Source organism: Prionailurus viverrinus, chromosome A2 (assembly GCF_022837055.1).
Source record: "Prionailurus viverrinus isolate Anna chromosome A2, UM_Priviv_1.0, whole genome shotgun sequence".
Classification (NCBI taxonomy): domain Eukaryota; kingdom Metazoa; phylum Chordata; class Mammalia; order Carnivora; family Felidae; genus Prionailurus; species Prionailurus viverrinus.
This window is the reverse complement of record NC_062562.1, coordinates 8801514-8826903: the sequence shown is the minus strand read 5'-3', so window position 1 is coordinate 8826903 and position 25390 is coordinate 8801514. Positions and strand designations below refer to the sequence as shown.

The window sequence follows — 25390 nt, the reverse complement described above, 5'->3', positions numbered from 1 at the left end:
CCTCCTTTCCTTTCCTTCTTTCTTTCTTTTTTTTTATTTGAGAGAGAGAGACAGAAAGAGAAAGAGAAAGAGTGATCATGAGCAGGGAAGAAAGACATAGAGAAAGAGAGAGAATTCCAAGCAGGCTCCACACTCAATGTGGAGCCTGACATGGGGCTTGATCCCATGACCCTGGGATCCTGACCTGAGCTGAAATCAAGAGTCGGACGCTCAACCAACTGATACCCAGGTGCCCACCCTGTTTTTTTCCCCTTTCCTTTTCTAATTGGGAGACTACATTTCTCATCATCCTCTTGCCCTCTTTAACATCAACCCCCACCTCCTCCCCATACGCCCCAGCAAGCAAAATGAGACCAGATTGCTGCCCTAGCTGCCCACAGTGTTCCTGCAACTGTCCCTTGTCCCCATGACCCTACAGTCCTCCCTACTCTGAGATCAGAGCCAACACTGCCTCCCCATGCAAACCTCTCCCACACACACAGACACCATCCTCCACACATGCATTCCATGAAGGTGTCATAAATGCTGATTATGCCGGGCTCTATATTCGTGGACCATAGTCAGTCCTCCAGTGCTGTCCCTGCAGAACTCTTTGTTGGGTAGGGGAAGGCTGGACCAGGCAGGGCAGGGCTAGGAAAGGCAGGGCAGGGCTGGGCAGGGCAGTGCAAGGTAGAGGAAATGGAGTTTGTCGCAGGGAGATAAGGCCAGCAGGTCATTTACAAGAGCAGTGATTAGGTTCCTAGCTAATCAGCGCGGTCCATCCTTCTGGCCACGGGGACTGGTTCCAGACGGACATGTGACCAAAGCGAGGCTAATGAGATTGAAACTTGAGACTTTTCAGTTGGAGTAAAGCTCAGAGTCTGTCCATGTTGCTGCTGGGGATATCTTGGCACTCAACAGAGAAGCCTGCTGAGAGAGCTAAGAGGCAAAGGATCAAACGAGAATGTCATTTGAGCCACTGGATCCAGCTATGCCTGAATGATACATCCACTGGATGTTTCTGTTCATGAGTCAATAAATGCCCTCGTTTGCACCGGCTAGTTTCGTTTGGGTTCTCTGTCCTTTGCAACTGAAAGAGGCCTGCCAGAAGCAGCTTGGTTCTCACCGGGGCCAGCATCAAGGCAGTAAATTCAGTAGCTCTGTGAGGCTAGTCCCATTACCCTGCTGGGGAGACTGAGGACATTCCGAGCTAGCAGCTACTGGTTCCACATGGAGATCTTGGGCTGAGGACTGTTTCTCTCTTCTGGCTGAAACTCAGACCTGTCTCCTGCCCTAGCCCTGAGGGACCCTGAGTGTCTCCTGTCATGAGTGCACGCCGTCCTGGGACATGTGGGCAAATGATCACCTCCAAGCTTCTTCCTTTGTGGGAGGGGGATTAACAATGCAGATACCCTCTCTGTCCGTCATTCCCCCACATCGGTCCCTTCCTCCCACTCCCCTGATGTACTGCCGTCTCTCCGTGGCTCAACCTCCCACTCTCCCTGGCAGGTGATGTCTGGAGCCTGCCAGGCGCCCCCAAGCCTCACCATCAGGCATTTATATCTGTTTAGGGCTGGGGCCTGTTCTACCCAAAGTGCCAGGGAACTCAGATCCTGCAGCCTTAGCCCTCAACCAGTGCCTGAGGGAGGGAGTTGGAGAATCAATAACCCAGCTCCCTCACCCCTCAGGTAGGACGTGTGTCTTACAAAATCTGCCAGCACTCCCCAGCAGGACCGAGCCCTATGCCTCTGGTGGGAACTTGTTTGATAACAAGCGTGACAAACCGTCCCAATTTGCCCAGGACTAAGGGTTTCCTGGGACACAGGGTTTTGAGTGCTAAAACTGGCAAGTTCTAGGTAAGTTGATTACCCCGGAGATAACTCGTCATTGACTACTTCTTTCCTTCCCTCTGTCATTTCCCTGCTCCCCTACAGCTTCTTTGTCCAAGACAAATGCACTCAATCCTTGTCTCAAGCTCTGCTTCTGGAAAACCTTCCTCCCCCCCCCCCCCCCCCCAAACTTCAACCTCCTTCATGCCCTTCACACAGCCCATCGGCTCGGCCACTTCTGAGCTGAGCACTTGTAAGGGGCAGATGTGATGCTTAGAATTTTCTGTCCAAAATCTGGTTTTGCCTTTGAGGAAGGAAGGATATTCTGTCATCTCTGTCCTACGTGTGGGAAAACTGAGGTTTGGGCAGGAAAACAATTTGCCTGAAGACACCTTGCGGGTAAGTGGTGCATCCTGGGAGATGGGATCTGGGGCAGAGGTTGGCTTCTTCCCCCACGCTACTGCTCTGGTGTAAAGGCCAAGGAATGTGCCGGGAACCTTCTCACCCACCTCAAATGTGTTATCTCATTTAATCCTTATACCACTCCTGGAGATGAGACGACCACTCCCCACTTTGCAGAGTGGGAAACCAAGGCCCAGAGAGGTGCCAGAGCCCAGGTTCAAGCCCAGGCAGGCTGGCGCGGAGTGCATATCCTTAACCACCCTTAACCACCGGGCTCGTGCTTCAATACGTGTCATTTCCTTTCAGGCAGCTGCGGCTGTGGCCACTCAGGGAGGAGGAGGAGGGGCCCAAATGGCAGGCCTGGCTGAGAGCCCCCAGGCTGGCATCTGGGCTGGCAGGCTGAGCCCAGGCCTGCCCTGACCCCTTGCTGCCAGCCCCAGTTCCTTGGGGACCCTCCTGTGGCCTGAAGCATCTTCCACTCCTCTGCCCCCACCCCTATTTCTGCGGTTGGCCCAAATACCAGACAGGGCGAATCTTAGCTTTCCCCCAAGCATTCCATGCTCCTGTGGCCCGGCCCAGGCTGGCCGAGGTTACGCAAGCTGAGCAGGGGTGGTTGGTGGGGGTGGGACCGAGGGGACGGGCCGGCCTGTCCTCGCCACCCCATCCGGCAGCCCTCCCACCCTCCCCAGGGCGGGGAAGGGGGTGGGCCGGCTAGTTCCCCACCCCCACCCCCCAGCGCCTGGGAGAACAAGCCGGGTGGAGGGTGACCTGTGCCAAGAGATGGGGGGCGGTGGCGGCCACGGAAGAGGCTCCAGGAGGTGACCGCCTGGTTTCCATTAGGGAGCCCTGGTCGGCATTTCAGGCGAGACGGCAGAGCTGGGGCTGGCTATGGTAAGGTGGGGTGGGGGCGGGAGGGCAGGGGAGGGAGGGGAGCCTGCCTGCTCCCCCTCTCCCCTGCCCCCCCCCGCCCCACGCGGGGATGCTCCTGTCGCCATGGTGACCTGGTGCTGGGCCTGGGGCCACCGTGACCCATCAGTCCCTCTACTCCCAGCGGCTGAGCCTGCTGCTGCTGCTCCTGCTGCTGCCCGGCCCCCCACCCGCCCCAGGCATGGAGGACGCCGCCTTCCCCCACCTGGGGGAGAGCTCGCAGCCCCCGCCCCGGGCCTGCCCCCTGCGCTGCTCCTGCCCCCGGGCAGACACAGTGGACTGCAATGGCCTGGACCTTCAGGTGTTCCCGGACAACATCACCCGGGCAGCTCAGCACCTCTCCCTGCAGGTGGGGCCCCGGGGGCCAGGGTGAGCACGCCAAGTGCCGGGTTTCAGGGTGATAGGGTGATGGGGCGTTGGGCGTGCAGGTCTTGGCAGCGATGGAAGCTGGCCTGGGTGAGAGCGTCGGGGTCTGGGCATTAGAGGCGAGGGCAGGTCGGGGGGCGGGGGGGACAGACACTGGAACTTTTAGGAGGGGCTGAGCGTTTGGAGGTGTTAAAAGGTCAATGTCTTGGCAGTTACGGGTTTTGGGGGGGGGTCAGAGTGATGGAGCATGTGGGTCCGGTGTGGGGGTGATGAAATGTCAGACAACATCTTTTTGGTTTATAGGGTTGTTTGGGGTCAGGGTGATGGGTGTCAGGGGTCAATTATGGGGGCAGATGGGGTGTCGGGGGGTCAACATCTTGGCGATCACAGGGTTGTTTGTGGTGACGGGGTTGTTTTGGTTGCAGGGTAATGGGGCTTTGGGGATCAAGTGTGGGGGTGAGGGGTGTCAAGGCTTACTTGCTTAACGCGATGGGGAGCTGGGAATCGGGGCTCCGGCCACTTGCGGAGGGCTCAGGGGTGTGAATCCTCCCCCCCCAGAACAACCAGCTCCAGGAGCTCCCCTACAATGAGCTGTCACGCCTCAGCAGCCTCCGGACCCTCAACCTCCACAACAACCTCATCTCTTCTGAGGGTGAGGGGTGAGGGGACCTCGGGAGGCGGCCCCTTCCCTCCCCTGCTGGGTCTGTGGGTAGTTCTGCGGTCGTTCCCAGAACTGCCCTTTGCTGAGCAGGATGGAAACCCAGGCTGTGGCTTTGGAGGACGGGTGGGGAGGCGTGTGGGAGGGTGCCTGGAGGAGCCCCTGCCAGTGGCCAGCCAAGAGCCCTGGGGCAGCTGGGAGCACAGACTCCCCCACTGCCCCCTCCCTGTGCCCCGGGGCCGCGGGGTGGGGGGGGGGTCCCCTCACTGCCCATCCCGCTCCCAGGCCTGCCCGATGAGGCCTTTGAGTCCCTCACGCAGCTGCAGCACATTTACGTGGCCCACAACAAGGTGAGCACCCCTACCTGACCCCTGCCCCGGCCCTGAGGCCTGGCCCGCAGGGACATACAGCAGAGCGCGGAGGGCACGGCGGGGGTGGGGTGGAGGGCAGGGCTCCCTGACCAAGCGTGGCCGTGTCCCCACAGCTCTCGGTGGCCCCCCAGTTTCTGCCCCGCTCCCTCCGGGTTGCAGATCTGGCTGCCAACCAAGTGACGGAGATCTTCCCGCTTACCTTTGGGGAGAAGCCCGCGCTCAGGTAGCCCCTGGCCCAGCCCGGACCTCTCTGACCTCAGATATGCCTGGGGTCACTCCCTACCCCTGGAGGCCTGAGGGGATCAGAGCCTGCCCTTGAGGGTCTGCAGGGGCAGAGTCCTACCCTGGGAGGGAGGTGTGGGGGGTGGGGAGTGGGGATCTGAGGCAGGACACCCTGGATGCTGTCTGGAGAACCGCCACACGAGGCGGAGACAGTGCGCGGACGCGTGCGCATCCTCACACTGGAGGCCGCGCTGGGGTGCAGGGGGCGGGGGCGGGAGTGGGGGCCGGTGGGAGGGCCGGGGGCAGGCTGGTGGCCGGAGCCTGGCTCCCCTCAGGTCCGTGTACCTCCACAACAACCAGCTGAGCAACGCCGGCCTGCCCCCTGACGCCTTCCACGGCTCTGAAGCCGTGGTCATCCTCAGCCTCTCCAGCAACCGGCTCAGCTACTTGCCGCCCAGTCTGCCACCCTCGCTGGAGCGGCTCCACCTGCAGGTGCCCCGCCTCCACCCTGCCAGCCCCCTGCCCGCCCCCTTTCCCTCTCTCCTGGGGGAGCCCCCCCCCCCCCCCCCCCCCCCGAGAATGCCAGTAGTCACAAGTATCTTCGAGTCCTGCCCACTGGCGCGGGTCACTCACGGGTGCTCTCGGACCCGCGTTGCCAAAGCTAGCTCCCTGCTACTCCCTTACTCAAGAGCCTTCCGTAGCTCCCTGCTGCTGTCTGTCCGCCGACCCCTGGTCTCGCTGTCTCCTCCTTTCCCAGAACAACCTCATCTCCAAGGTGCCCCGGGGGGCGCTGAGCCGCCAGACACACCTGCGGGAGCTCTACCTCCAGCACAACCAGCTGACGGACAGCGGCCTGGATGCCACCACCTTCAGGTGGGGCCTGAGACAGGGGAGGACACAGGTGCAGCCTCGTGCTGGCAGGAGGGGCTGGAGGTTCGGAGTCCAAGCCCCACCCCCCGCAACCCTCCAGCCCCCTCCGGGGTATGACCCCCAAACCGAGGCCTCATTTGCTGAGCACCTGCTGTGCACCAGGCTCATCGGAGCACCTAGCAGCCATCCTTTTGCTCCCAGCTCCTCTGTGCCTGGGTTCTATTTTCCAAACGTCATCACCGCCGCATGCAGACTTGCACCCAGAACTCTGTCCTGGTCACCTCCACATCCAGTCCAGGGGGCCGGACTCTGCCCTGATCTCAGCAGGTGCCCCTCCCACCCAGATCTCGCGACTCGCCCACCCCCAAGTTGGGGTCTCCGGCTTCTATCGCGGGAGCACTCTTCAACCCTCACCCCCAAGGTTCACCTGTCCCCACCCCCCACTCCCCACTCCCGCTCAGCACCCAGCCCCACGCCAGCCCTCTCTCCCACCAGCAAGCTGCACCACCTCGAGTACCTGGACCTGTCCCACAACCGGCTAGCCTCGGTGCCCGCGGGCCTGCCCCGCACCCTGGCCGTGCTGCACCTGGGCCGCAACCGCATCCGCGGGGTGGAGGCGGCCCGGCTGCGCGGGGCGCGGGGCCTGCGCTACCTCCTGCTGCAGCACAACCAGCTGGGGGCGACGGGGCTGCCCGCAGGGGCGCTGCGGCCGCTGCGGGGCCTGCACACGCTGCATCTCTATGGCAACGGGCTGGACCGCGTGCCCCTGGCGCTGCCGCGCCGCCTGCGGGCCCTGGTGCTGCCCCACAACCACGTGACCACGCTGGGCGCCCGGGACCTGGCTGGCACACCGGGCCTGGCCGAACTCAACCTGGCCTACAACCGCCTGGTCAGCGCCCGCGTGCACCGCCGGGCCTTCCGCCCGCTGCGTGCCCTGCGCAGCCTTGACCTGGCCGGCAACCTGCTGACCCGGCTGCCCGGCGGCCTGCCCGGCGGCCTGCACACCCTGCGGCTGCAGCGCAACCAGCTGCGGGCCCTCGAGCCGGAGCCGCTGGCCGGCCTGGACCAACTGCGGGAGCTCAGCCTGGCGCACAACCGGCTCCGGGTCGGAGACATCGGGCCCGGCACCTGGCACGAACTCCAGGCCCTCCAGGTCAGGCGCCGGCCGGTCAGCCACACTGCCCCCACCGCCCCTCCGTCCCCTCCATCCCCACGCCTTGCAGCGTCTTCCCACAAGGCCCCGAGATGCCTCAAAGAGAGCCCGGCAGACGGACCCGGGGTGGGTGAGGCAGAGCCGGCCTCCGGGCCTTGGGCCGTGCCGTCCCTGCCACCTGGTCCTCGGCAACCAGCCCCTCCGCCTCCCCGGGGCAACCAGTCCCCGCCTCCCCTGGTTCCTCCTGAACGCGGCTGCTTCCACAGAGTTTAGAGCATCTGGGGGTGCAGGCGCTGTCCTAGGCGCTGGAGAGGTGGGCACAGAGCGACACAGCTCCGGGCCCGTGGCACCGACGCACTAGTTAGGGAGAAAGCGGTTGGTCAGTAGACGGTGTCAGGAGGGTGCCCGGTGAGGGAAGTGCCATCCTCGCGAACGACTGCTTCGATCTCTCCCGCAGCAGGCAGGTCCCCATCTGTCTGGGACCCCGGCACCTAGAGCCCAGCCTGCCCCAGACGGAACTCCCTGTACCTCTGTCGGGGCTGGAGGGAATTTGGCAACGCGGAGGGGGTTGAGGGGAGGAGGCCCAGGCTGGTGTGGAGTGCCCGGGCAGAGAGGTTTGGGGCTCAAGGCCCGGGGCCGCCGTGGCATCATCTCTGCCCAGGTGCTGGACCTCAGCCACAACGAGCTGTCCTTTGTGCCCCCTGACCTGCCTGAGGCCCTGGAGGAGCTGCACCTGCAGGGCAACCGCATCAGCCACGTGGGTCCTGAAGCCTTCCTCAGCACTCCCCGCCTGCGCGCCCTCTTTCTCAGGTGCCCCGGAGGCGGCTGGGGAGAGCGAGTCCTGGGGGCAGGGGCTGTGATGGGCTCCAGCAGGCCTGGGTGGGCCAGGACGGTCGTGGCCCCCCCCCCCACACACACTTCCTTTGCACCCACCCTCACGCCTGCCTCTCGGTTACAGGGCAAACAGGCTTCACATGACCAGCATCGCACCGGACACCTTCCTGGGCCTCCTGCACCTGAGTGTGGTGGATACGGCGGGCAACCCCGAGCAGGTCCTGGTCCGGCTGCCACCCACAACTCCACGTCAGCCACGGGCAGGGAGCCCCCGAGCCCGGAGGGGTCCAGCAGTGTAGCCCAGACCCCTGGGGCTCCACTGGGTCACGGACCGAGGAGACGGTGCCCATCCGGGGCCTCAGCCAGGCTCTCCCAGGCCTCAAGGGCCCGGCCAGGAAGCTGGGGACAGGGGCGCTGCGTCCACACACAGGGAGCCCCGGGAGAGACTCAAGCATGCAGCTCGCACGCCAGGCACGCAGACCACACCAGCCCTGCCGGACGCGGTCCCCACTCCCCGCACAAGTGGAGGCGGCAACAATAAAGCCTAATAACCCTGTCAAGTGCTCACCACCTGCCAGATGCCCTTCACCTTGCAGGAGGGGCTCTCACCATCCCAGCATCCAACTGAGGAAACTGACGCTGTGGGATGCTAAGAGGGTCAGGCAATCTGGTCCAAGTCCCAGGGCCAGTGAGCAGCCGGGCTGGATTTCGAGGGGTCAGCAAGAACCACCACGTGACAGCTGACCGTACGTACACACCCGAACACACCCAAGGCCACCAGCTACAGAAACACACGGCACGGCAGACGCCCTCAAGCAGGCCACAGCCCTCACACATGTCCCCGGAGCAAGCGTGCGAATCGAACACATCCTTCACGGGCACTCTCCCCCCCAACAGCCTGCCCCTCTTATGGGCACCTTGCCATCAACCCCCGGGGGACTGTGGGAGAGACCCAGCTGGCCACAAGGCGGGGGCAAGAAACATCAACAGGACAGAGTGAGCCAGGCGTGGCCCTGGCTGTTTATTCCCTGTGTCAGCCCTGGGGAGCCAGCTGGGCTCTGGCTGACCTCAGTGGCTTCTTTGGGGTGTGGGTGGGCTTCAGGGTTAAGGCTGGGGAGGGATAGGAAGTAAAGTGCTTGCAGGGGCCCTCGGGGCTTGGTCCTAGCTGCCCCCCCCCACCTCTGGGGCAGGCCAGGGGCCGGACACCCCAGGCTGTGCAAACGGGACTCTCCAGGGCCCACCCAGCCAGGCCGGGGCAAGGGGCACAGGCTGGCTGGTGGTGCCATCCTCAGGGCCCCCCGCCAGGAAGAACCCGGCGGAGGACACGTCCATCTGGAGCTGACGGTCTGCTGATTGTCTGCTTGTCTGGCCTCCGGCTGTGGCCTGGTCAGCTCCTCCCGGTGCCAGGGCCTTGGGCACTCTCCAGGGGCCGCCCATCCGGCCGACCCCTCACCTGCGGAGCCGCTGCAGCTAAGGGGGAAGCCGCCAGGGTCGGGGGGGGTACTCATGGCCACAGCCGTGCCCCACACCCCCCGGCCTGGCCGCTCACCTCACTCTCCACCAGGTTCCGCCTGTAGAGTGCCTCCTTTGCAGCCTCCTGGGGGCCGAGAGGCGGTCAGCGGGCGGCCGCGGGCAGCCCCGGCCCCCCAGCGCCCACCCGGCCCTCGCCTGGCTCACCCTGCTGCCGTCGTTGCCCAGGCGCCGGGCCGCCTCTGTGTAGAACTGCAGCTGGCGCTCCAGCTGGGCCGCGTACTCTGAGGGTGGGGAGGGGTCAGGATGGGGGCTGCTGCCTGCCCTCCCCTCCCCCACGCGCCCATCCCCGAGACCCTACCCCTCCGGATGCCCGGGCCCCCCTGCTCCAGCTGCGCCCTCTGCCACTGGCTGCGTTGCATGATGTCCTGGTACTGCTGGGCCACCTCCGGGGGCACCGGCCGCCGCGCCTGCCTCAGGGCCAGGATCTGGGGGGGTGCAGAGCGGGGGACTGTGACGGCCCCGTCCGGGGCCTACCGAACCCCCAATCCTGCCCCGGCCAGCCCGTCAAAGCAGGCACCCACCTTCCGCTCCAGACGCTCTTGATCAAAGGCCAGCACGCTGAGGCTGTGCAGGGGCCGGGCCGCTCTGTGGAGTTGGGGAGGGATGAAGGGCCGCAGGGACCCCCCAAGCCTGACCTCATTAATTCTCACAGACGCACTGGGCGCTGGGGAACAGCAGGAGGTAAGCTAGGCCCACCCTGGTGTTGCAGAGCCCACGACCTAGTGGGGCTGAAGGCTATACACTCAGGCAACTGCCGTGCCCGGTGGTCAGGGAAGGTCTCCCAGGGAAGAACGCAGCCAAGCTGGGAGCCAGAGGAGTTAGAGCCGGGCAGGGGAGTGGGGAGCAAGTGCTGGGTAGGGGGGCTCATGGCATCATCAGAAGACAGAAAAGCCCAGAGGCCAGTGAAAACGAGGTGTAGATAACCATGAACGAACAGGAGGAAGTGGGGTGGGACGAGACTACTGGATATATTGATGATGGTCCAATCACAAAAGGTCCTAAAAACCAGGCTGCGAAGTGTCAGGACGTTTCAGGAGACGGGGAGCCAGGAGACGTTTTGGAGCAGGGAAGGGATGCACTACAATTCGTGCCTGATGGGAAACTGTCCAGGAGGGGCTGAAACAGGAAGAAGGGACTTCTCTCCAGCATGGCTTGACCCAGCCACCTACCTGTTCCCTGGCTCCCTCGAAGGGGTGGGTACGGGAGGGGCCTTCCCTTTGGGCCCAGCAACCTGCTTCAGTGGACAGAACCAGTCTTGTGATTCCCGGCCCGCTTGAACCAAGCCTCCCTCCCTGGGGTGGCTGATGGGCAGGAGTCTCACCGTGGGCGCGGCTGCTGGCACGGGGTCAATGACCAGCCACCTCTCGGTTGTGGTCTCCAACTGCTGGGCGGTCAGTGGCTCCCGAATCCGGACCATCACCTCCAGCCGCCCCCCGGTGGGCCTGCGACCATCCAGGACCTGGGTGGAAATGAGGGGAGGCTACTGAGAAGCAGGCAGTGGCTGGAGGCCCAGGGCCGGGATCAGAGAGAACCAGGGTAATTTCCAAAATCTGAGCCCCTGGATAGATAGAGCTGAGACGCCGATTGGTCAAAATGGAGCAGGGTGCTGGGAATATTTAGGGCTGGGTAGTATGGAGGTCTGGGATCCCTGGGGGAGAAGCTGGGTCAGCAGAAGAGACCCCTAGGAGGCCCAGGGCCTGTAGGGAGCTTTTGAATAACGTTAACAAGTGACACAGCCACACCAGAGCCTGTGGGCAAATGTCCACATCTCACCTCAAGGATCTCCCGGACCTCACACGCGGTCTCCAGGGCGTCCAGCTTCAGCTGGGCTGTGCCCAGCACCCGGTCAGTCTTGAACAGCCCCCTGTGTGCGTGAGGGGGACAGGACGGTTGGCCCAAGGCAGCTCCCCCTCCCCCAGAGTCCGCCCAGCACCTGCATCCCCAGCTCACCCCTTGTGGACCACTTCAAATTTGATGCCTTTGGTCTGGATGGCCCTTCGGAAGCCGCGGTGGCTGCGGTTGATGCAGAGTTTGAACTGCTCCTTGAACTCTACTCCAGGAATGAGGACAGGCCCAGGAGGAAAGAGGGAGGGGTCAGGCTATGGTTTCAGGTTCTCTCTGCATGGGGCTGGGGTGCCTCCGGCAGCCACGGCAGCCACGGCCTCCTCCCCCTCCTCCTCCGCTCACCGGGGGAGTCTGTGTTCTTAATCACACTGGTCTTGTCTTTCTGAGCTTCTTCCTAGAGCCAAATCAAATAGGAGGCAGGAAGGCTCAGGGGCTGGGGCCTGCCCTCGGACCCCTGCCGGCCCACTCCCGCGGATGAGGCTTGAGCCCATCTTTCCTACATACCACGTTGGGATAGGGGAAGTCAAACCGAACAAAGACATCCAGGTCGCTGGGAGACAGCCCTGTGGGCAGACAAGGGTCAGAGCCGGGCAGGGAGGCAGTCCCGCAGCCCTGACCCCTGCCTGGCGCCCCTCACCTGGGGGCGTGGGCAAGTTGATGCCCTTCACGATGAACAGGAGCATGTCGTTGCTGCTGAGGTCAGGGAAGATCCTTCCGGGAGGGCAGGTGGGGAGACAGAGGCACGTCAGCCCCAACGCCTGCCCGCCTTCTTTTCCCTTTGTGGATCCAGGGAACACACCCCATGCTGGCCTTTGTAGCTATATGGGCTCCTGGGCTCCAGTTTTAGGATCTGGACAGACTGGAATTCTTTGTCCAGATCTGCCAATGGCTTATTTTCGAGACTTTTCTTCAGTCTGGGACCCACTCTGCGCCAGCCAGTGGCTTCACTGCTGGGGGACCTTCCCTTCATTTAACAATACTTCTGGGGGGCGCCTGGGTGGCTCAGTCGGTCAAGAGTCCGATTTCAGGTCATGATCTCAGGGTTCGTGGGTTCGAGCCCCACGTCGGGCTCGGTGCTGACCGCTCAGAGCCTGGAGCCTGCTTCAGATTCTGTGTCTCCCTCGCCCTCTGCCCCTCCCCCGCTCGCACTCTGTCCCTCTCTCTCTCTCTTTCAAAAATAAATAAACATCTTAACAAATTTATAAGAGCAATATTTCTGCAGCCCCTACTATGTGCCTGCTGGTGTCCTCACTGATGGGGATATAGTGAGACAGACCCCATCCCTGTGTTCTTGGAGCCCAAGCTAGCTGAGTGAAGAGAAGACCAGTGCATATATAAACAGAGGAAACAAAGCAATTCTGCAGAAAATTAAAATAGGGGAAGAGAGTGGAGCATGCTCAGGATGGGCTGTTGTAGACGGGAGTGGTCAAAGAGGGCCTCTCAAGGGAGGCGACATCACAGGTGATTCTGGATGCCAAGAAGGCGTTACTACACAGAGACCTGGGGAAGAGGGTCTGTGCAGAGGAAAGAGCCAGTGCAAAGGCCCTGAGGACGAACATGCTTGGTTTGTCTGAGGGACCAAAAACAGGCCTGTGTGGCAGGAGGCAAGCAACGTGGGGACAGTGGGTGGGGATGAGGTGATGGGGAGCCAGGCTGTGCAGATGTGGGAGAGCCAAGGTAAGGGGTGTGGGGTATCCTAGGTTGTTGCAGTGGCTGTGCCTAACCCCATCTGTAAGTGGGGGAAATGATCCCAATTCCCCACGGTGTGGGAAGGCTTAAGAGGAGCAGGACCAACAACAACCACGCTGAGGGCTCGCCCCGGCCTCGGGACAAGGCACATCTCTGCACTCACTCGGTCTTCCCCATTTCTCAATGTGTCACTGGCAACTCCCCAACACCATCTTTCACTTGCACCTCATGCCTGCCTCAGGACCCTTGCATATACTGTGCTTTCACCGTGCAACCCAACTCTCCCCCAGAGGCAAGTCCTCTGCTGGCTTCTGGGGAGTGCAAGCCCCTCTCCAAAGGGGCATCTGGGCCAAGGGGCATCAGGGCCTTACTTGATGACGCTGAAGGTTCTCTGCTCAAAGCGGGCAGTGGGCGTGGGGAGACCTCGGGCGAATGCCTGCTTCAGAATCTCCATGCTCCGCTTACAGTCCTCTGCCAATTTCTCAAATCTGCCGGCAAGAGAGCCCTGTTCAGGTCCCTGGACCCAGGGATGGGATGGGGGTACAGACGTCTGGCAGAGGCAAGGACAGGGGTACTTACTTGCTGGTTTCGGCAATGTTGCCCAGGTGGGTGAACTGGTTAGAGTGGTTCAGGCACATCTGAAGAGCAGAAGGCAGTGAGGGGAGGGGCGGGGGGCCACGACCCTGAGGCCTGCTGATCTGGGCCAGGGGCCCACCTCACCTCATGCTGCTGCCTTATGAGCTTGGTGAGTTCACCATAGCGCCGGGCAGACTCCTGAGACAGACCTGGGCCAGGCCGCTGGACCAGAGAGAAGTCGTCTTTGTTGACGGGGGCGGGTGGCACCTAGAGAAGACAAGCCTCATGGGGAGGGGCCTGCTGGTTAGCAACAAACAGGCCCGCGCATGGAAATGTCACCCCTTCTTGGGGAGGCCTTCCTGGACCACTGCTTTGCCCCAGCCCTGGTCTTTCTTCTTCCCCGAGGAGAAAAGTGGTGCTCAGAGAGAAGTGGATGGTCCCTCCCAAAGTGGCACACAGCCCAGGTACTACGTGTCCCAGCATCCCTTGCAGCCGGGTACCGCCATGGGATTCAGCTGCGGCCAGTGGAAGGTGAGAAGTGATGGCATTCCATGTCACTTGCTTTAAATGGAACTGCCTGCCTTGCCCTTTCTTTCTCTCACTGCTTCCCATGGACTGAATGCAGGAAGGGCATCAGTCCACTCTGAGCACGTGGACAAAGATGACCTTCCAAGGTGTGACAGAGCAACAAGATGGAAGGAACCTGGGCCCTGGAGGGCTCTGTCTTTTCCAGAGCCCAGACTGCCCTGAATATTCCATGCGAGAAAACATATCTGTCTTCTTTCAGCCACTGAGTCGGGGGGGTACTTATCTGTTACAGAAGCTTAACCTGGATCCTGACTAATATACCCCAAGTTACGTGGCTGCTAAGCGGCCACAGCCCAACAGGGGGTGCCTGGGGAGGTCCAGCAGGCCTAGAGGGTTCACCTTGGCGATATCCACAGGCAGCCCATTGCGCGAGGCCTCCAGCATGGGCTCCAGCCCCTTGGCCTGGCGCAGGTGCATTTTGGCACCCTCCACGTCATTCTTCTGCTTGGCTCTCAGTGCGGCCTGTAGGAGCTGCTTCTTGCGGCCCTCCAGGAAGGCCAGTTGCTGCTGGGCTGTGGGTACAGGGGGGTCTGTGGATGCGGCCTGGCCCACACCAAGCAACAGGCAGCCCAGGAAGGGAGGGCATACCTACCTCTGGCGGATGTGCCCTTGGGGGCTGTTTTGGCTGCTGGGGTGGAGCCTGATTGGGGTGCCCTTGAGGGTGGGGCCTTGGGCTGGGCCGTGGGGGCCGGAGGGCTGGTGGGCTGCTGACAGACAGGGAGGGAATCAGAGCTCTCCCAGCACTCGCAATGGTTCCACTCCCCAAGGGGCCGGGGCCCGAAACTGACAATGGTGACTGTCTTAGTTTCTGTTTCCTCAGCAACGAATGCCCCATATAGTCTCATTCTCACTGAATCTTTGCAGAGACAAAGACAGCCCCTGTACCCACTTTACAGATGAGGAGGCAGGATCAGGGAGCAAAATGGCTGGCCCACGGCTGCACAGCCAGGAAGTGGCCAGGCCGGGAGGGAGGCCAGCTCTTCCCAGGCTCTGTCAGGGCTTTGCTGCCACTCCCGTCTCACCCCAAGACCCCAGCCCCTCCCACCTTCTTAGGTTCCTCATCCTCTTCATCCTCTGCGCCTTCATCCTGGTTAGCCAGCTTCATGGCGGTCTCCAAGACCCCCACCAGGCTCTGCTGGGTGGGCTCGGTGGCCTCCAGGCCCTGGATGGGGGGAAAGCCTGGGCGGCCAGTCAGGGCCCAGTCAGGAGGGAGGGACCCGTGCCGCGATGGCGGAGCCGTGGGTTCCTCCCTTTCCTAAGGAGCCTCGGGGCTTTGGATGTACTTTGAATCCAGGAAGGAGCTGCTGCTGGTTCTGTGTAGATGCCAGATTATTCCAACCTAATCTCCTGCTGCCTCTCACCTGACCCTGGGCCTTGACCAGACGCCAACGGGCAAGCACGGGGTGAGGCGGGCTACCAGGTACAAGAGGCGGTCACAGGCCTGGAGGGATTCCCAGGGGACCAAGGTGTTGAGGAATAATTGCTCTCCCGGGGGTGCGCGGGCAGCTCTGAGAACCCAGAGGAGGCCCCCAACCCACTGGGAGGCTGATGGAAGGCTGAGTAGAGTGTAAGGCCGAGAGCTGATGCGAAAGGAGGAGTCGAACACAGAAGAAATGGAGGAAATCAGACAGACGATGGTGGGCTGGTGAACAGGCTCTCCAAGTAAAACCCCCTGATTTTTAGTGTCTGCCGATTTCCGTGGTACAAACACTCCAATTGGGACCCAACTGTAAGGTACCAATTATCTAACAAGTTTGCAGAATTCCCGAATGCGGAGCACACAGCTCCCTGGGCCTGTGCGGTCAGGAGGAATAGCACCTACGGAGACTCAGAGGCCGGGAGGGGCAGGGGTGGGGGCTGTGCCTACCTGGGGGCACCGGCAGCTCGGCCACATCTACTGTTCGGCCCGCCTTGTGGGCTCGGATGGCATCTTGGTATTGCTGTAGTGGACACAGGATTAGGGCTACCTGGGCAAGGCCTCCGGGCGCTGTCTGCCTGCCCACTGGGCCCCCACACACCTTGACGATGCGCTCATGCATGCGAGCCTTCCGCTGGTCCCCTTTGGTCTTGGCCTGGGCCGCGGCCACGTGGTATCGCTCCATCCGCTGCTCCAGTGCCTCCAGGAGAGTCCGCGGAGGTGGGGGAACCTCTGGGCCAGACGGGGGCCGAGGGGGAGCAGAGGGGCAGGGTTAAGAGTCTTGGGAAGGAGAGACTTGTCACCCTGGCCTGCCCACCACACAGGGTTCCAAGAGCCTACCTGGCGTGGAGGGCACCGTGCTGGGAGCCGGAGGCTGTGGTGATGGCGAGGGTGGCTCTGGGGGCAGCTGGTCTGAGGGCAGAGAGGTCCAGTCCAGTGAGGGGCTTGCTTGGGGACCCCCTACCCCACGCTGGTGTGGTCTGAGGGGGTCCCCAGGTGACCAGAGAGGGTGGCAGCACCAAGTCCCGGAGGCTGGGCAGGGTGGTGGGGTCCTCACCAGGGGGAGGTGGCAGGCGGGACAGGTCCACAGGCTCCCCCCGGCTCAGGGCCTCCAAGATGGCATCGAAGCTCTGAGAGAAAGGAGACGAGGGGAAGAGGCTGCGGTTGGGGGCCAGGACCCTGTGGGGAGCCTCTGTCCATTCCTCTGCAGCATCTTGCTTAAGCCCCTTCCAATACTGACGCCCATTTCACAGGCAGGGTAAACCGGGGCTTTAAGAGATACGGAAAACTACACGTACAGAGTGACTAAGGGTCAGGAGTCAAACTGGGGTCCGTGTGACCACAGCGCTCCCGTTCTTTGCCACCACGCAAAGTCGGAAGCGTCGTGTCTTCTCCCACCGGTCTGGACGCACCTTGGCCACACGGAAACGTCTGGCAGCAGTGGCAGTATCTCCCTGCTGCTTGGCGTGGAGGGCGGCCAACTTATATTCGCGCTGGCGGCTCTGCAACTGGGCCAGGAGGTCAGGGCTGCAGGGACCTGGAAGGGGGAACAGCATACGAACCGCCTCTGTTTAACCGTCACGACGAAGCCTGTTCCTTAGGCCTGACCTACAGATGTGAGCACCGAGGCTGAGAGGCCATGCCGTCTCCCCAAGATGGTGTGGCGGGGACTCTACCCCGGGACCTGAGAAAGAGACAGAATCCGCAGCAGGCTCCAGGCTCCAGGCTCCGAGCTGTCACCACAGAGCCCGACGTGGGGCTTGAACCCTCGAACCGTGAGGTCATAACCTGCACCGAAGTTGGACGCTTAACCGACTGAGCCACCCAGGCGGCCCTCATCTTAACTTTAAAAAGTGGCCACAGTTGTCATTCCCAGTGTCGTGCAAATACTGACATTCACAAAACAGAACTATCACATCACTCTTTAAAACTTAATGTACTTTAAGGGCGCCTTGGTGGCTCAGTCAGTTAAGTGTCCGACTTTAGCTCAGGTCATGATCTCACGGTCTGTGGGTTCGAGCCCTGCATCGGGCTCTGTGCTGACAGCTCAGAGCCTGGAGCCTGCTTTGGATTCTGTGTCTCCCTGTCTCTCTCTCTGCCCCTCCCTCACTTGTACTCTCTCTCTCTCTCTCTCTTAAAAATAAATAAACGTTAAAAAATTTTTTAACGGGGGCGCCTGGGTGGCGCAGTCGGTTAAGCGTCCGACTTCAGCCAGGTCACGATCTCGCGGTCCCTGAGTTCGAGCCCCGCGTCGGGCTCTGGGCTGATGGCTCAGAGCCTGGAGCCTGTTTCCGAATCTGTGTCTCCCTCTCTCTCTGCCCCTTGCCTGTTCATGCTCTGTCTCTCTCTGTCCCCAAAATAAATGAACGTTGAAAAAAAAAAAAATTAAAAAAAAAAAAATTTTAACGTTTTTTAATCTAATGTACTTTAACTACCATGGTGATTTGAAACTCACCAGTATTCACTTATTTTTATTTTTTATATTTTTGCAAGCTCTATGCCAACTGTGGGCCTCGAACTCATGACCCCGAGATCAAGAGTCACACGCTTTACCGAATGAGCTGGTGGTGCCCCTTGTTTTCTTTAATTGCGGCAAAATACACATGAAATTTACCCTCTTAACCCTTTTTAAGTGTACAATTCAGTACATCACGTACAGTTGACCCTTGAACAATGAGGGTGTCAGGGCCACCAACACCCCCTGCCCCCACCATGCAGTTGGAAATCTACTTTTGACTCCCCCCAAATTTGACTACTCATAGCTTGTCGTTGACCACGGGCATCACCAATAAAGACAACCGATCGACACGTTTCGTACATTATGCGCGTTATATGCTGTTCTTATAATAAACGAAGCTGTAAGAAATGATACTAGGAAAACCACAAGGAAGAGAAATACAGTGCTGCACTGTGTTTATCAAAGAAACAGGGGGCCTGCTCAGTTTAAAGCTGCCTTTTCTTTTTCTTTTCATACTGGGTGGGGGGAGAGAGAGTATGAGTGGGGGAGGGGCAGAGGCAGAGAGAGAATCCCAAGCAGGCTCCACCCTCAGCGCAGAGCCCAACGAGGGGCTCAGTCCCACGACTTGGGGATCATGACACAAGCCAAAATCAAGAGCCCGACCTCAACTGACTAAGCCACCCAGGTGCCCTGTTAAAAGTCTTTTCCTGACCGCCCTATGGTATATTTGTGCAACCAAAATCCATCTATAAGGTTCACTGGCAAAGTGAGGAAATGGAGAGTTAAACTGCTTTTTTTTAAAAATTTTTAACGTCTATTCATTTTTGAGAGAGAGAGAGAGACAGAGTGTGAGTGGGGGAGGGGCAGAGAGAGGGAGACCCAGAATCCGAAGCAGGCTCAAGGCTCTGAGCCATCAGCCCAGAGCCCGACGTGGGGCCTGAACTCACGGACTGCAAGATCGTGACCTGAGCCAATGTCGGACACTCAAGCGACTGAGCCACCCAGGCCCCCCTAAATTGCTTTTTTAAACAGTATGCTAGTTACAGTATTAAATGACACGTTCGATAGGTTTTCAGGAGAAGTATCATTAAATTTAGGGCAACTGGTGCAATTTTTGACATAAAAAAACAAAGGGCTATTGCACTTACGACCACCGGGGTCCACAAATCCTAGAAACGCCTGGCAAGCTACATGCATCGTACTTTTTCAGACTGACAACTGCACCTACAGCTTTAAGTTCAGGCGTATTTGCCTGAAAAGGTATCCGTGAGTGGAAGCAAAAGAGCGTTGACATTTGATCGGTTTTATCTCCTATCACAGTGAGTCTCTCGGAGTCAAAAAAATGTCCTTCCGGGGGCACCTGAGTGGCTGAGTCAGTTGAGCGTCCATCTGACTCTTGATTTGGGCTCAGCTCATTATCCCAGGGTTGTGAGATCCAGGCCACACTAACAGCTTAAGATTCTCTCTTTCCCTCTGCCCCTCCCCTGCTTTGTGCTCCCTCTTGGTGGGGGGGGGGGGGGGCGCAGAGAAAACATTCTTCCAGGTTGAATCATTGGTATTATTAGCATAGCACTGAACAAAGCCTAAATATATCAGGCTTTTTGATAAAGAATTTTTATATGCCAAGAGCACAATTTCATCGCACTGGCACCTCTCGCTGACAGGGCTGGGGCTGGGTCCACCTTCTACCAATTAACTCCCGTTTCCCTGTTCATTGTTTCCCAAATTCCCTTTTTTCTTCTTCAAAGCACCAGGAAACCTGCTTCATACCAACAAATAGACGGGAAGACACGGGGTCCTGTTATCACCATGTTGCGGGCTTCCCTGGACCCTACCCAAGTCGTATGCCAAAACCCCATCGTGAAAAAAGCTTTGGTGATTTTGGCTGAGCATTTCGGGTGACGATTTCCAACAACCTTCCCTGAACTTTGCCAAAACAATAGCTTAGAAACCAGCCAGGCTGTGGAAAGATTTAGACCTGGTGTTTACTTTCTCAACCGGGCCACCCCAGTTTTAAGTGTCTCTTCGTATGTTTGGGGAGCGTTTGCCCCTGGGGCAGTGCCTGTGTTGATATTCTAGAAGGGACAGAGGCGGGCACTCCTTTCGGGTAGTGGGAGGAAGGCCATAGGAGAGGGAGAGGTTGGGAAGGAAAACCTCCCGCAGGTGAGGGTTTGTTTGTTTTTTTTAATGTTTATTTTTGAGAGACAGACAGAGAGACAGAGACAGAGTGTGAGTGGGGGAGGGGCAGAGAGAGAGGGAGACACAGACTCCAAAGCAGGCTCCAGGCTCCGAGCTGTCAGCACAGAGCCTGACGCGGGGCTTGAACTCATAAGCCCGCAGGTCAGTTTTAGAAGACAGACATGCTGAGGGCTGGGGAATTATCCACTTATAGCTCTTACGCGTTAGTCCTCAAAAGGGACTCCGACGCATGCTGCAAGGTGACGCTAAGTAAAAGAAGCTGGCACCAAAGGACAACTCGTGTGTCGTCCCACTTACGTGACGTGTCCGGGAGACGCAGACTCATAAAGCATGGATGGCGGCTGTCAGGGGCCGGGGGAGCGGAAATGGGGAGCTAGTGTTTCGCGGGAAGAGAGTTTTTGTTCAATGAAACAGTCTTGGAAACAGAGGAGACCGGCGCACCACATGGTGAACCTGCTACTCAATTGCACACCGAAAAAGGGTTCAAAGGGCCAATGTCATGTTGTATGTATTAAACCACGACACGTACAAAAAACGGCATTCGTGAACTCCAGAGACATGAGGACCTGGGGAGGCGAGGGGCGTTAAGGGTATCTGACAGTCAGTGCAGGGCCTGCACCCCCACAGAATGGCCAAGTGCTGAGTAAATCCCACGCCTGCAGCATCCCATGTCAGCCCAGCCCTGCCCCCGGCCTACCTGGCGGAAGCTGGGGCTTAGCCAAGCCTATGGATGAGGCTGGGGCAGAGGAAGGCGGGCCTTCTACCGTGACCCTGGGCTCCGGGGCTGGCTGGCTCGTGGTGGAGGCCGGCTGGGAGGGTGCGGGCGTGTGGCTGGGGGTGGCTGCCGGACCCTTCCCCACTGCCACGGGCGGTGGGATGTCCCCTTCGTCGATGGCGTTACCTTTCCGGACCGAGGCCAGCAGGTTTTCAAGTGTCTGAGAGAAGGTGCGAAATGGGTTTCCGAGGAGCCTGACAGCTGGGTGCGGTGGGCCGGCGGTAGGGTGCCAGCGCCCTCCCGTCACCCGCCCGCCCGCTCACCTTAAGCCCCCGGTCGTAGCGTCGCATCTTGGCTCCACCTCCAGCTTGCCTAGCGCTTTCGATCGCCCTCTGGTAGAGGGCCAGCCTCTCCTGCAAGGTGGCCTCCACCCCGGGGCTGGGGGCTGCAGCTTTGGGCTGCAGGAGGGACCGGGGCATGGTCTGGGTGGTGACCCCACTTGGGCTCTCCCCAAGGGCTCCCCTGGGCGAGTGCCTATCACACACCAGGCATGGTGCCCGGGGGGCCAGCTGTCCCCGTCGCCTCCCCCACCCCCCTCCCCAAGGTAGAAATCATCATCGTTGTTCCGGATGCAGGGAACTGGGTCTCAGAGGTGTCATGTCACCTGCCCAAGGTAACATGGCTGAGGGGCAAGGGAGGGCCTTGAACCCTGCACTACAGGGAGCAGGTTGTCAGGCTATACCTGAGCCACAGGAGGGTGGGACTCCAGAGACTTCTGCTCCTCCCCAAGGACCACATTTAGTTCTGCCTGCAGGGACACACGGCCATTGGCCAGGCATGAGGGCCTGCTGCACGGGGCAATGACAGCATGGGTGGCCCCCTGCCCTGCCCTGGGTGCTCACCAGCAGGTCGTCGTCAGCCTCCACATCCTCCTCGTCGTCGGTACCCTCCTCCTCATCCGGGTCTCTCATGCACAGGCTCGCCATCTTCTCAATGGCCTCCATGGGCAGGGGACCTGGTGGCAGTGACAGGCCCCAGATGGACTGGGATCCTTCAAAAGTCCCCATGGGGCGCCTGGGTGGCTCAGTCAATTGGGCGGCCGACTTCAGCTCAGGTCATGATCTCGCGATTGGCGGGTTCGAGCCCCACGTCCGGCTCTGTGCTGCCAGCCCAGAGCCTGGAGCCTGCTTCGGATTCTGTGTCTCCCTCTCGCTCTGCCCCCCCCCCCCCCCCCGCCCCGACTCATGCTCTGTCTCCCTCTCTCTCTCTCAAAAATAAATAAACATTAAAAAAAAAAAAAAGTCCCCAGCCTCCTGTCCCAGTTACCCATGGCCCTAAAGAATAGGGCAGCATGCCCCCCTACTGGCCCTTCCATGGCACCCTACTGCCCTCAGGCCCACCAGGTATGATCCCGCTAATCCTGCCGGCCTCCTCTCGTGCTTATCAAGCCGGACTTCCAACCCTGGCTCTGCAGCTTTCTTACTGTGGAGCCCTGGGCAAGTCACGTGATCTCCCTGGGCCTCAGTCTTCCCACCTATTAGACGAGGGCAAGTTTCTCCCTCACACACGCATCGTGAGGACTCAAGGTAAATGAGGTTCTAGAAAAGCACGTCATCAGCACTTTGTCATTCGAATTATTCTCATTATTTGCATTACCTACGTCCCATAAAAGTGCCTTCAACACTGACTTAGCAAGTACTGGACCACTGCCCCTAGAGGAAATACAAGGTTAGGATCCCATGAGCCTCTGGGCACAGTTTCGTCAACCGGCCGATGCATAATCTTGTTCAATGTGTGCCTCGATCTAACTATACCTTTTTAAATATATGTTGCTGGTTTGTTAACATTGTTAACTCAAGGCTACTCGTGTCTGAATGAGGCTTATCTGCTAGCGTATTTCCTCCACAAGACGCATCACAAACTTCTTGCCCTTAAAGACACGAGACAGCTCTAAGCGCCACACTTTAGTGCCATTCTGAACAGCAAAATGTACCACGCAAAGAGTACCCACAAAGAGTGCCAAAATGAGCAAAATGCAGCCTTACACAGACTGTGAGAAGGACCCGTGTTTACTCGAAGCCCTGCAGTGTTGCTGACCCTGTCACCTCCCACGGGGGGAGGGGGGAGGGCTTTGCACGCGCTGGGCCTCCCGGCCGCACTTTCTAGCTCTTCTGCTGACCATCCTTGTTGTGGGTGTCTCTTGCGGGCACCTGGCCCCAGCTCACAGGTCTCCCCCATCCCTCTGTGCTTCCCTCACCCCAACCTGATCATGGGACAGCGTGTTGGAGGAAATGTGAGACCCTGTGTGAAGTACTTAACACACACGAGAAGATGAACTACTGTGACTAAGGGCAGTTATTATTCCCATTTTACAGACGGGGAAACCGAAGTCCACACAGGTGCTGGGACTCATCAGTCACACAGCCAGTAAGCAGCACAACTGGGATTTGAACCCTCACTCTGGGCCCAGAGTTGATCGCTTAACCTCTTAACCCAGGCTGCGGGTTCTAGGAGGGCAGAGACCTTCTCCGTCTCCTTTCCCCCTTCTCCCCCGGGCCCAGGGCTGAGTCCTGCCCACAGCAGGTGCTCAGAGAATGTTCAGGGGTGTGTTGAGAGTCTCACCTTTGCCTTTGAGCTTCTCCAGGACTTGGGGCTGGCCCCCCACCAAGGCCAAGAACTCGGCCTCCAGTTCCTCATCGTTAACTCCATCCTCGGGGATCATAAGGCCGTCTGGGGAGAGGTCAACGAGCAGGCCCAGCTGAGGGAACAGTAAGGGTCCAGTCAGACCTTGGAATGCACCCCACCTGTCCAGAGGCAACCAGGACAGACCCAGGTTTCCCTCAGGAAGGAAACCCAGGTCTCGGAGGGAAAGTAATTTCCCCAGGGAAGTGCCAGGAGGCTGGAATGGGTTGAGAATGCAACAGGTGTTCCAAGATGGGCCAGGCCCTCTGGCCTAGATCAACCCGGGGCAAAGGGCAGGCAGAGAGACCCTGCTCCCTGCTCCGAGCCCACACCCACAATGTGCTGCTGACTGAGTTCAGTGGGAAAGACAGGCCCTACACCCTGCCCAAAGCTAAGCCACTCGGTACACCTGGGCTTTTCCTTCCAGCATACTCAGCAGAGGGGGCCACGAAGGAAGCCTGGACTTATCAAGAGCAAATAGAAGCCCGGACAACATAGAAACTGAAAGCGGGGTTTTCATTGTGTAACAGACCTGTCTTCCTATCCCGTCCCAGCTAATGACCAATCGTGATGTGATGATATTACACTGAACTACACAAAACGGCCTTTTCTGTCGGTCAGAATGGGCAAATACTGGCTACTATGTATGCCTCCTTTCAACAGTAATAAGTTACGCTTATTGGCTCAGTCGGTTGAGTGTCTGACTTCGGCCCAGGTCATCATCCCGCGCTTTGTGGGTTCGAGTCCCGCGCCGGGCTCTGTGCTGACAGCTCAGAGCCTGGAGCCTGCTTCAGATTCTGTGTCTCCTTCTCTCTATGCCCCTCCCCCACTCTGTCTCTCTGTCTCCCCAAAATAAATAAACATTAAACAAAATAAGTTATGCTTATTGAGTGTTAGGTTCTAGCACTTTCCATAAACTATTCCAGTGAATTTTCACAACTGTGCTGTGACATAGGGACTCTTAGGGCCTCCATTTTACAGACGAGGATACAGGTGTAAGAGCTGGGAAGTTGAGTGTCCAACATGCAGAGGCCAGCAGGGAACTCCAGGTTGGCCAGATTCTAATACCCGGGCACTAAACTACGGCCTGAGCTCCTTCCACCAAAGCTAAGAAAAATCAAACCTTCCAGGTGCCTGGGGCAGAGGAGACGGAGGAGGGAAAAGGACGACCAGACACAGTCCCGTGGGCTCATGGCAGCCGCTCTGGATTTTGCACTTGGCCCTGGCCAAGCTGTTAATCCCTATGACCTTGGGAAGCTGTCTTCACCTCTCTGGGCCTCAGTGTCCTCATCTGTACAGTGGGGATAGAAAGTCTGACTTGGCCTGGCTGATGCGAGGTTCCATGAGTGTCCAAACCAGGAGTACATTAACTATCCTTATCTCAGGTCCGAGGCCTTCCCCTCCCAAACTGGAGAGGCTTCGGCAACAGGTGGCTCTGAGCCCAGGGCGGGGCGCCAAGAGCTGAGGAGCTGGGGAGCCGGGGCCACTAGGCCCCACTTTGGGGGCAGAACCTCATCTGGAAGGCGGGGACCGGGGCTCACCTGGGGGTGGTGATCGGTTCCCCTGGTGGGTGGGGCCCTCCTCTGAACCTGTGATAGGGGTGAGAACGGTTCTCTAGGCGGGGCCGTGGGGTATAGACTCACCTGGCGGGCGGCGGCGGCACCTCGGCCGGGGGGCCCCGGGGGTCCCTTCCTCTTGTGCATCTTCCAGGCAGGATGCCCAGACCACTGGCCACCTCGCCTGGCCTTGCCCTGCCTCCTCCCCTGGGGCCTATCGCCGCGCACGCGCACTTCCTGAGCCCCGCGCCCCTGGTTGGCGCCCCGCGACCGCTGACCCCGCGCCCTCGACCCCGGGGGTGGCCGCCCCACTTCCGCCTCGGCCTCGGCGCCGCGGCACCGGAGCGCAGCCACTGGACTTGCTGGGCCCGCCGCACTGAAACTACAACTCCCGGCAGGCAGTGCGCGGGCACGCGTGCGCACTGCCGGGCGGTGGGCGGGCCGCGGGCCGCGCGGGAAAGAGGCGGGGCGTGCGCGCGTGTGCGGGGGCGGTGCTGTCATCGCGCCTGCGCACGGCGGTG

The 25390-nt window shown here is 59.8% G+C and overlaps 2 protein-coding genes across 9 annotated transcripts; one reads left to right on the top strand and one right to left on the bottom strand.

The window, feature by feature from the left end:
* The first annotated feature begins 2889 nt into the window (after positions 1-2889).
* Positions 2890-8554, top strand: PODNL1 (podocan like 1). 4 transcript variants are annotated; one of them, XM_047849495.1, is made up of 10 exons: positions 2890-3101; positions 3262-3486; positions 4062-4155; positions 4447-4511; positions 4646-4755; positions 5090-5246; positions 5512-5627; positions 6120-6777; positions 7439-7587; positions 7736-8554. In XM_047849495.1, the coding sequence occupies exons 1-10, from the start codon at positions 3099-3101 to the stop codon at positions 7908-7910; spliced, it is 1752 nt and encodes a 583-aa protein (XP_047705451.1). In that variant the 5' UTR covers positions 2890-3098; the 3' UTR covers positions 7911-8554. The 4 variants fall into 4 exon arrangements, with proteins under 4 accessions (XP_047705451.1, XP_047705450.1, XP_047705452.1 ...); XM_047849494.1 differs by having other exon boundaries at positions 3247-3486; XM_047849496.1 differs by lacking the exon at positions 4447-4511 and having other exon boundaries at positions 3247-3486; positions 5115-5246.
* Positions 8555-8603: 49 nt separating this feature from the next.
* CC2D1A (coiled-coil and C2 domain containing 1A) lies at positions 8604-25235 on the bottom strand. Of its 5 annotated transcripts, none has more exons than XM_047849491.1 (29): positions 24957-25235; positions 23254-23389; positions 21534-21646; positions 21374-21439; positions 20955-21089; positions 20614-20851; positions 16672-16796; positions 16317-16389; positions 16100-16171; positions 15861-15991; positions 15710-15782; positions 14888-15021; positions 14435-14549; positions 14182-14354; positions 13399-13521; positions 13258-13316; positions 13050-13166; positions 11627-11700; positions 11494-11552; positions 11332-11383; positions 11095-11194; positions 10918-11008; positions 10466-10603; positions 10314-10378; positions 9666-9729; positions 9443-9569; positions 9289-9365; positions 9161-9208; positions 8604-9081 (listed from the first exon to the last, which is right to left on the bottom strand). In XM_047849491.1, the coding sequence occupies exons 1-29, from the start codon at positions 25014-25016 to the stop codon at positions 9061-9063; spliced, it is 2859 nt and encodes a 952-aa protein (XP_047705447.1). In that variant the 5' UTR covers positions 25017-25235; the 3' UTR covers positions 8604-9060. The 5 variants fall into 5 exon arrangements, with proteins under 5 accessions (XP_047705447.1, XP_047705444.1, XP_047705446.1 ...); XM_047849488.1 differs by having other exon boundaries at positions 8604-9064; XM_047849490.1 differs by having other exon boundaries at positions 8604-9064; positions 10314-10375.
* Between the last annotated feature and the right edge of the window lie 155 nt (positions 25236-25390).

Bases quoted from the DNA above. Each gene is read 5' to 3' on its own strand.
- CC2D1A (XM_047849488.1), bottom strand. From the start codon at position 25,016: ATGCACAAGAGGAAGGGACCCCCGGGGCCCCCCGGCCGAGGTGCCGCC. The intron at 16,797-20,613 runs GTAGGCCGGGGG...TCCCCCTTCCAG, and splicing joins TAAGCCCCAGCTTCCGCCAG to GTCCCTGCAGCCCTGACCTC. The intron at 11,195-11,331 runs GTGAGCGGAGGA...TTCCTGGAGTAG, and splicing joins TAAGAACACAGACTCCCCCG to AGTTCAAGGAGCAGTTCAAA.
- PODNL1 (XM_047849494.1), top strand. The intron at 4,156-4,446 runs GTGAGGGGTGAG...TCCCGCTCCCAG, and splicing joins CAACCTCATCTCTTCTGAGG to GCCTGCCCGATGAGGCCTTT. The intron at 4,756-5,089 runs GTAGCCCCTGGC...GGCTCCCCTCAG, and splicing joins GGGGAGAAGCCCGCGCTCAG to GTCCGTGTACCTCCACAACA.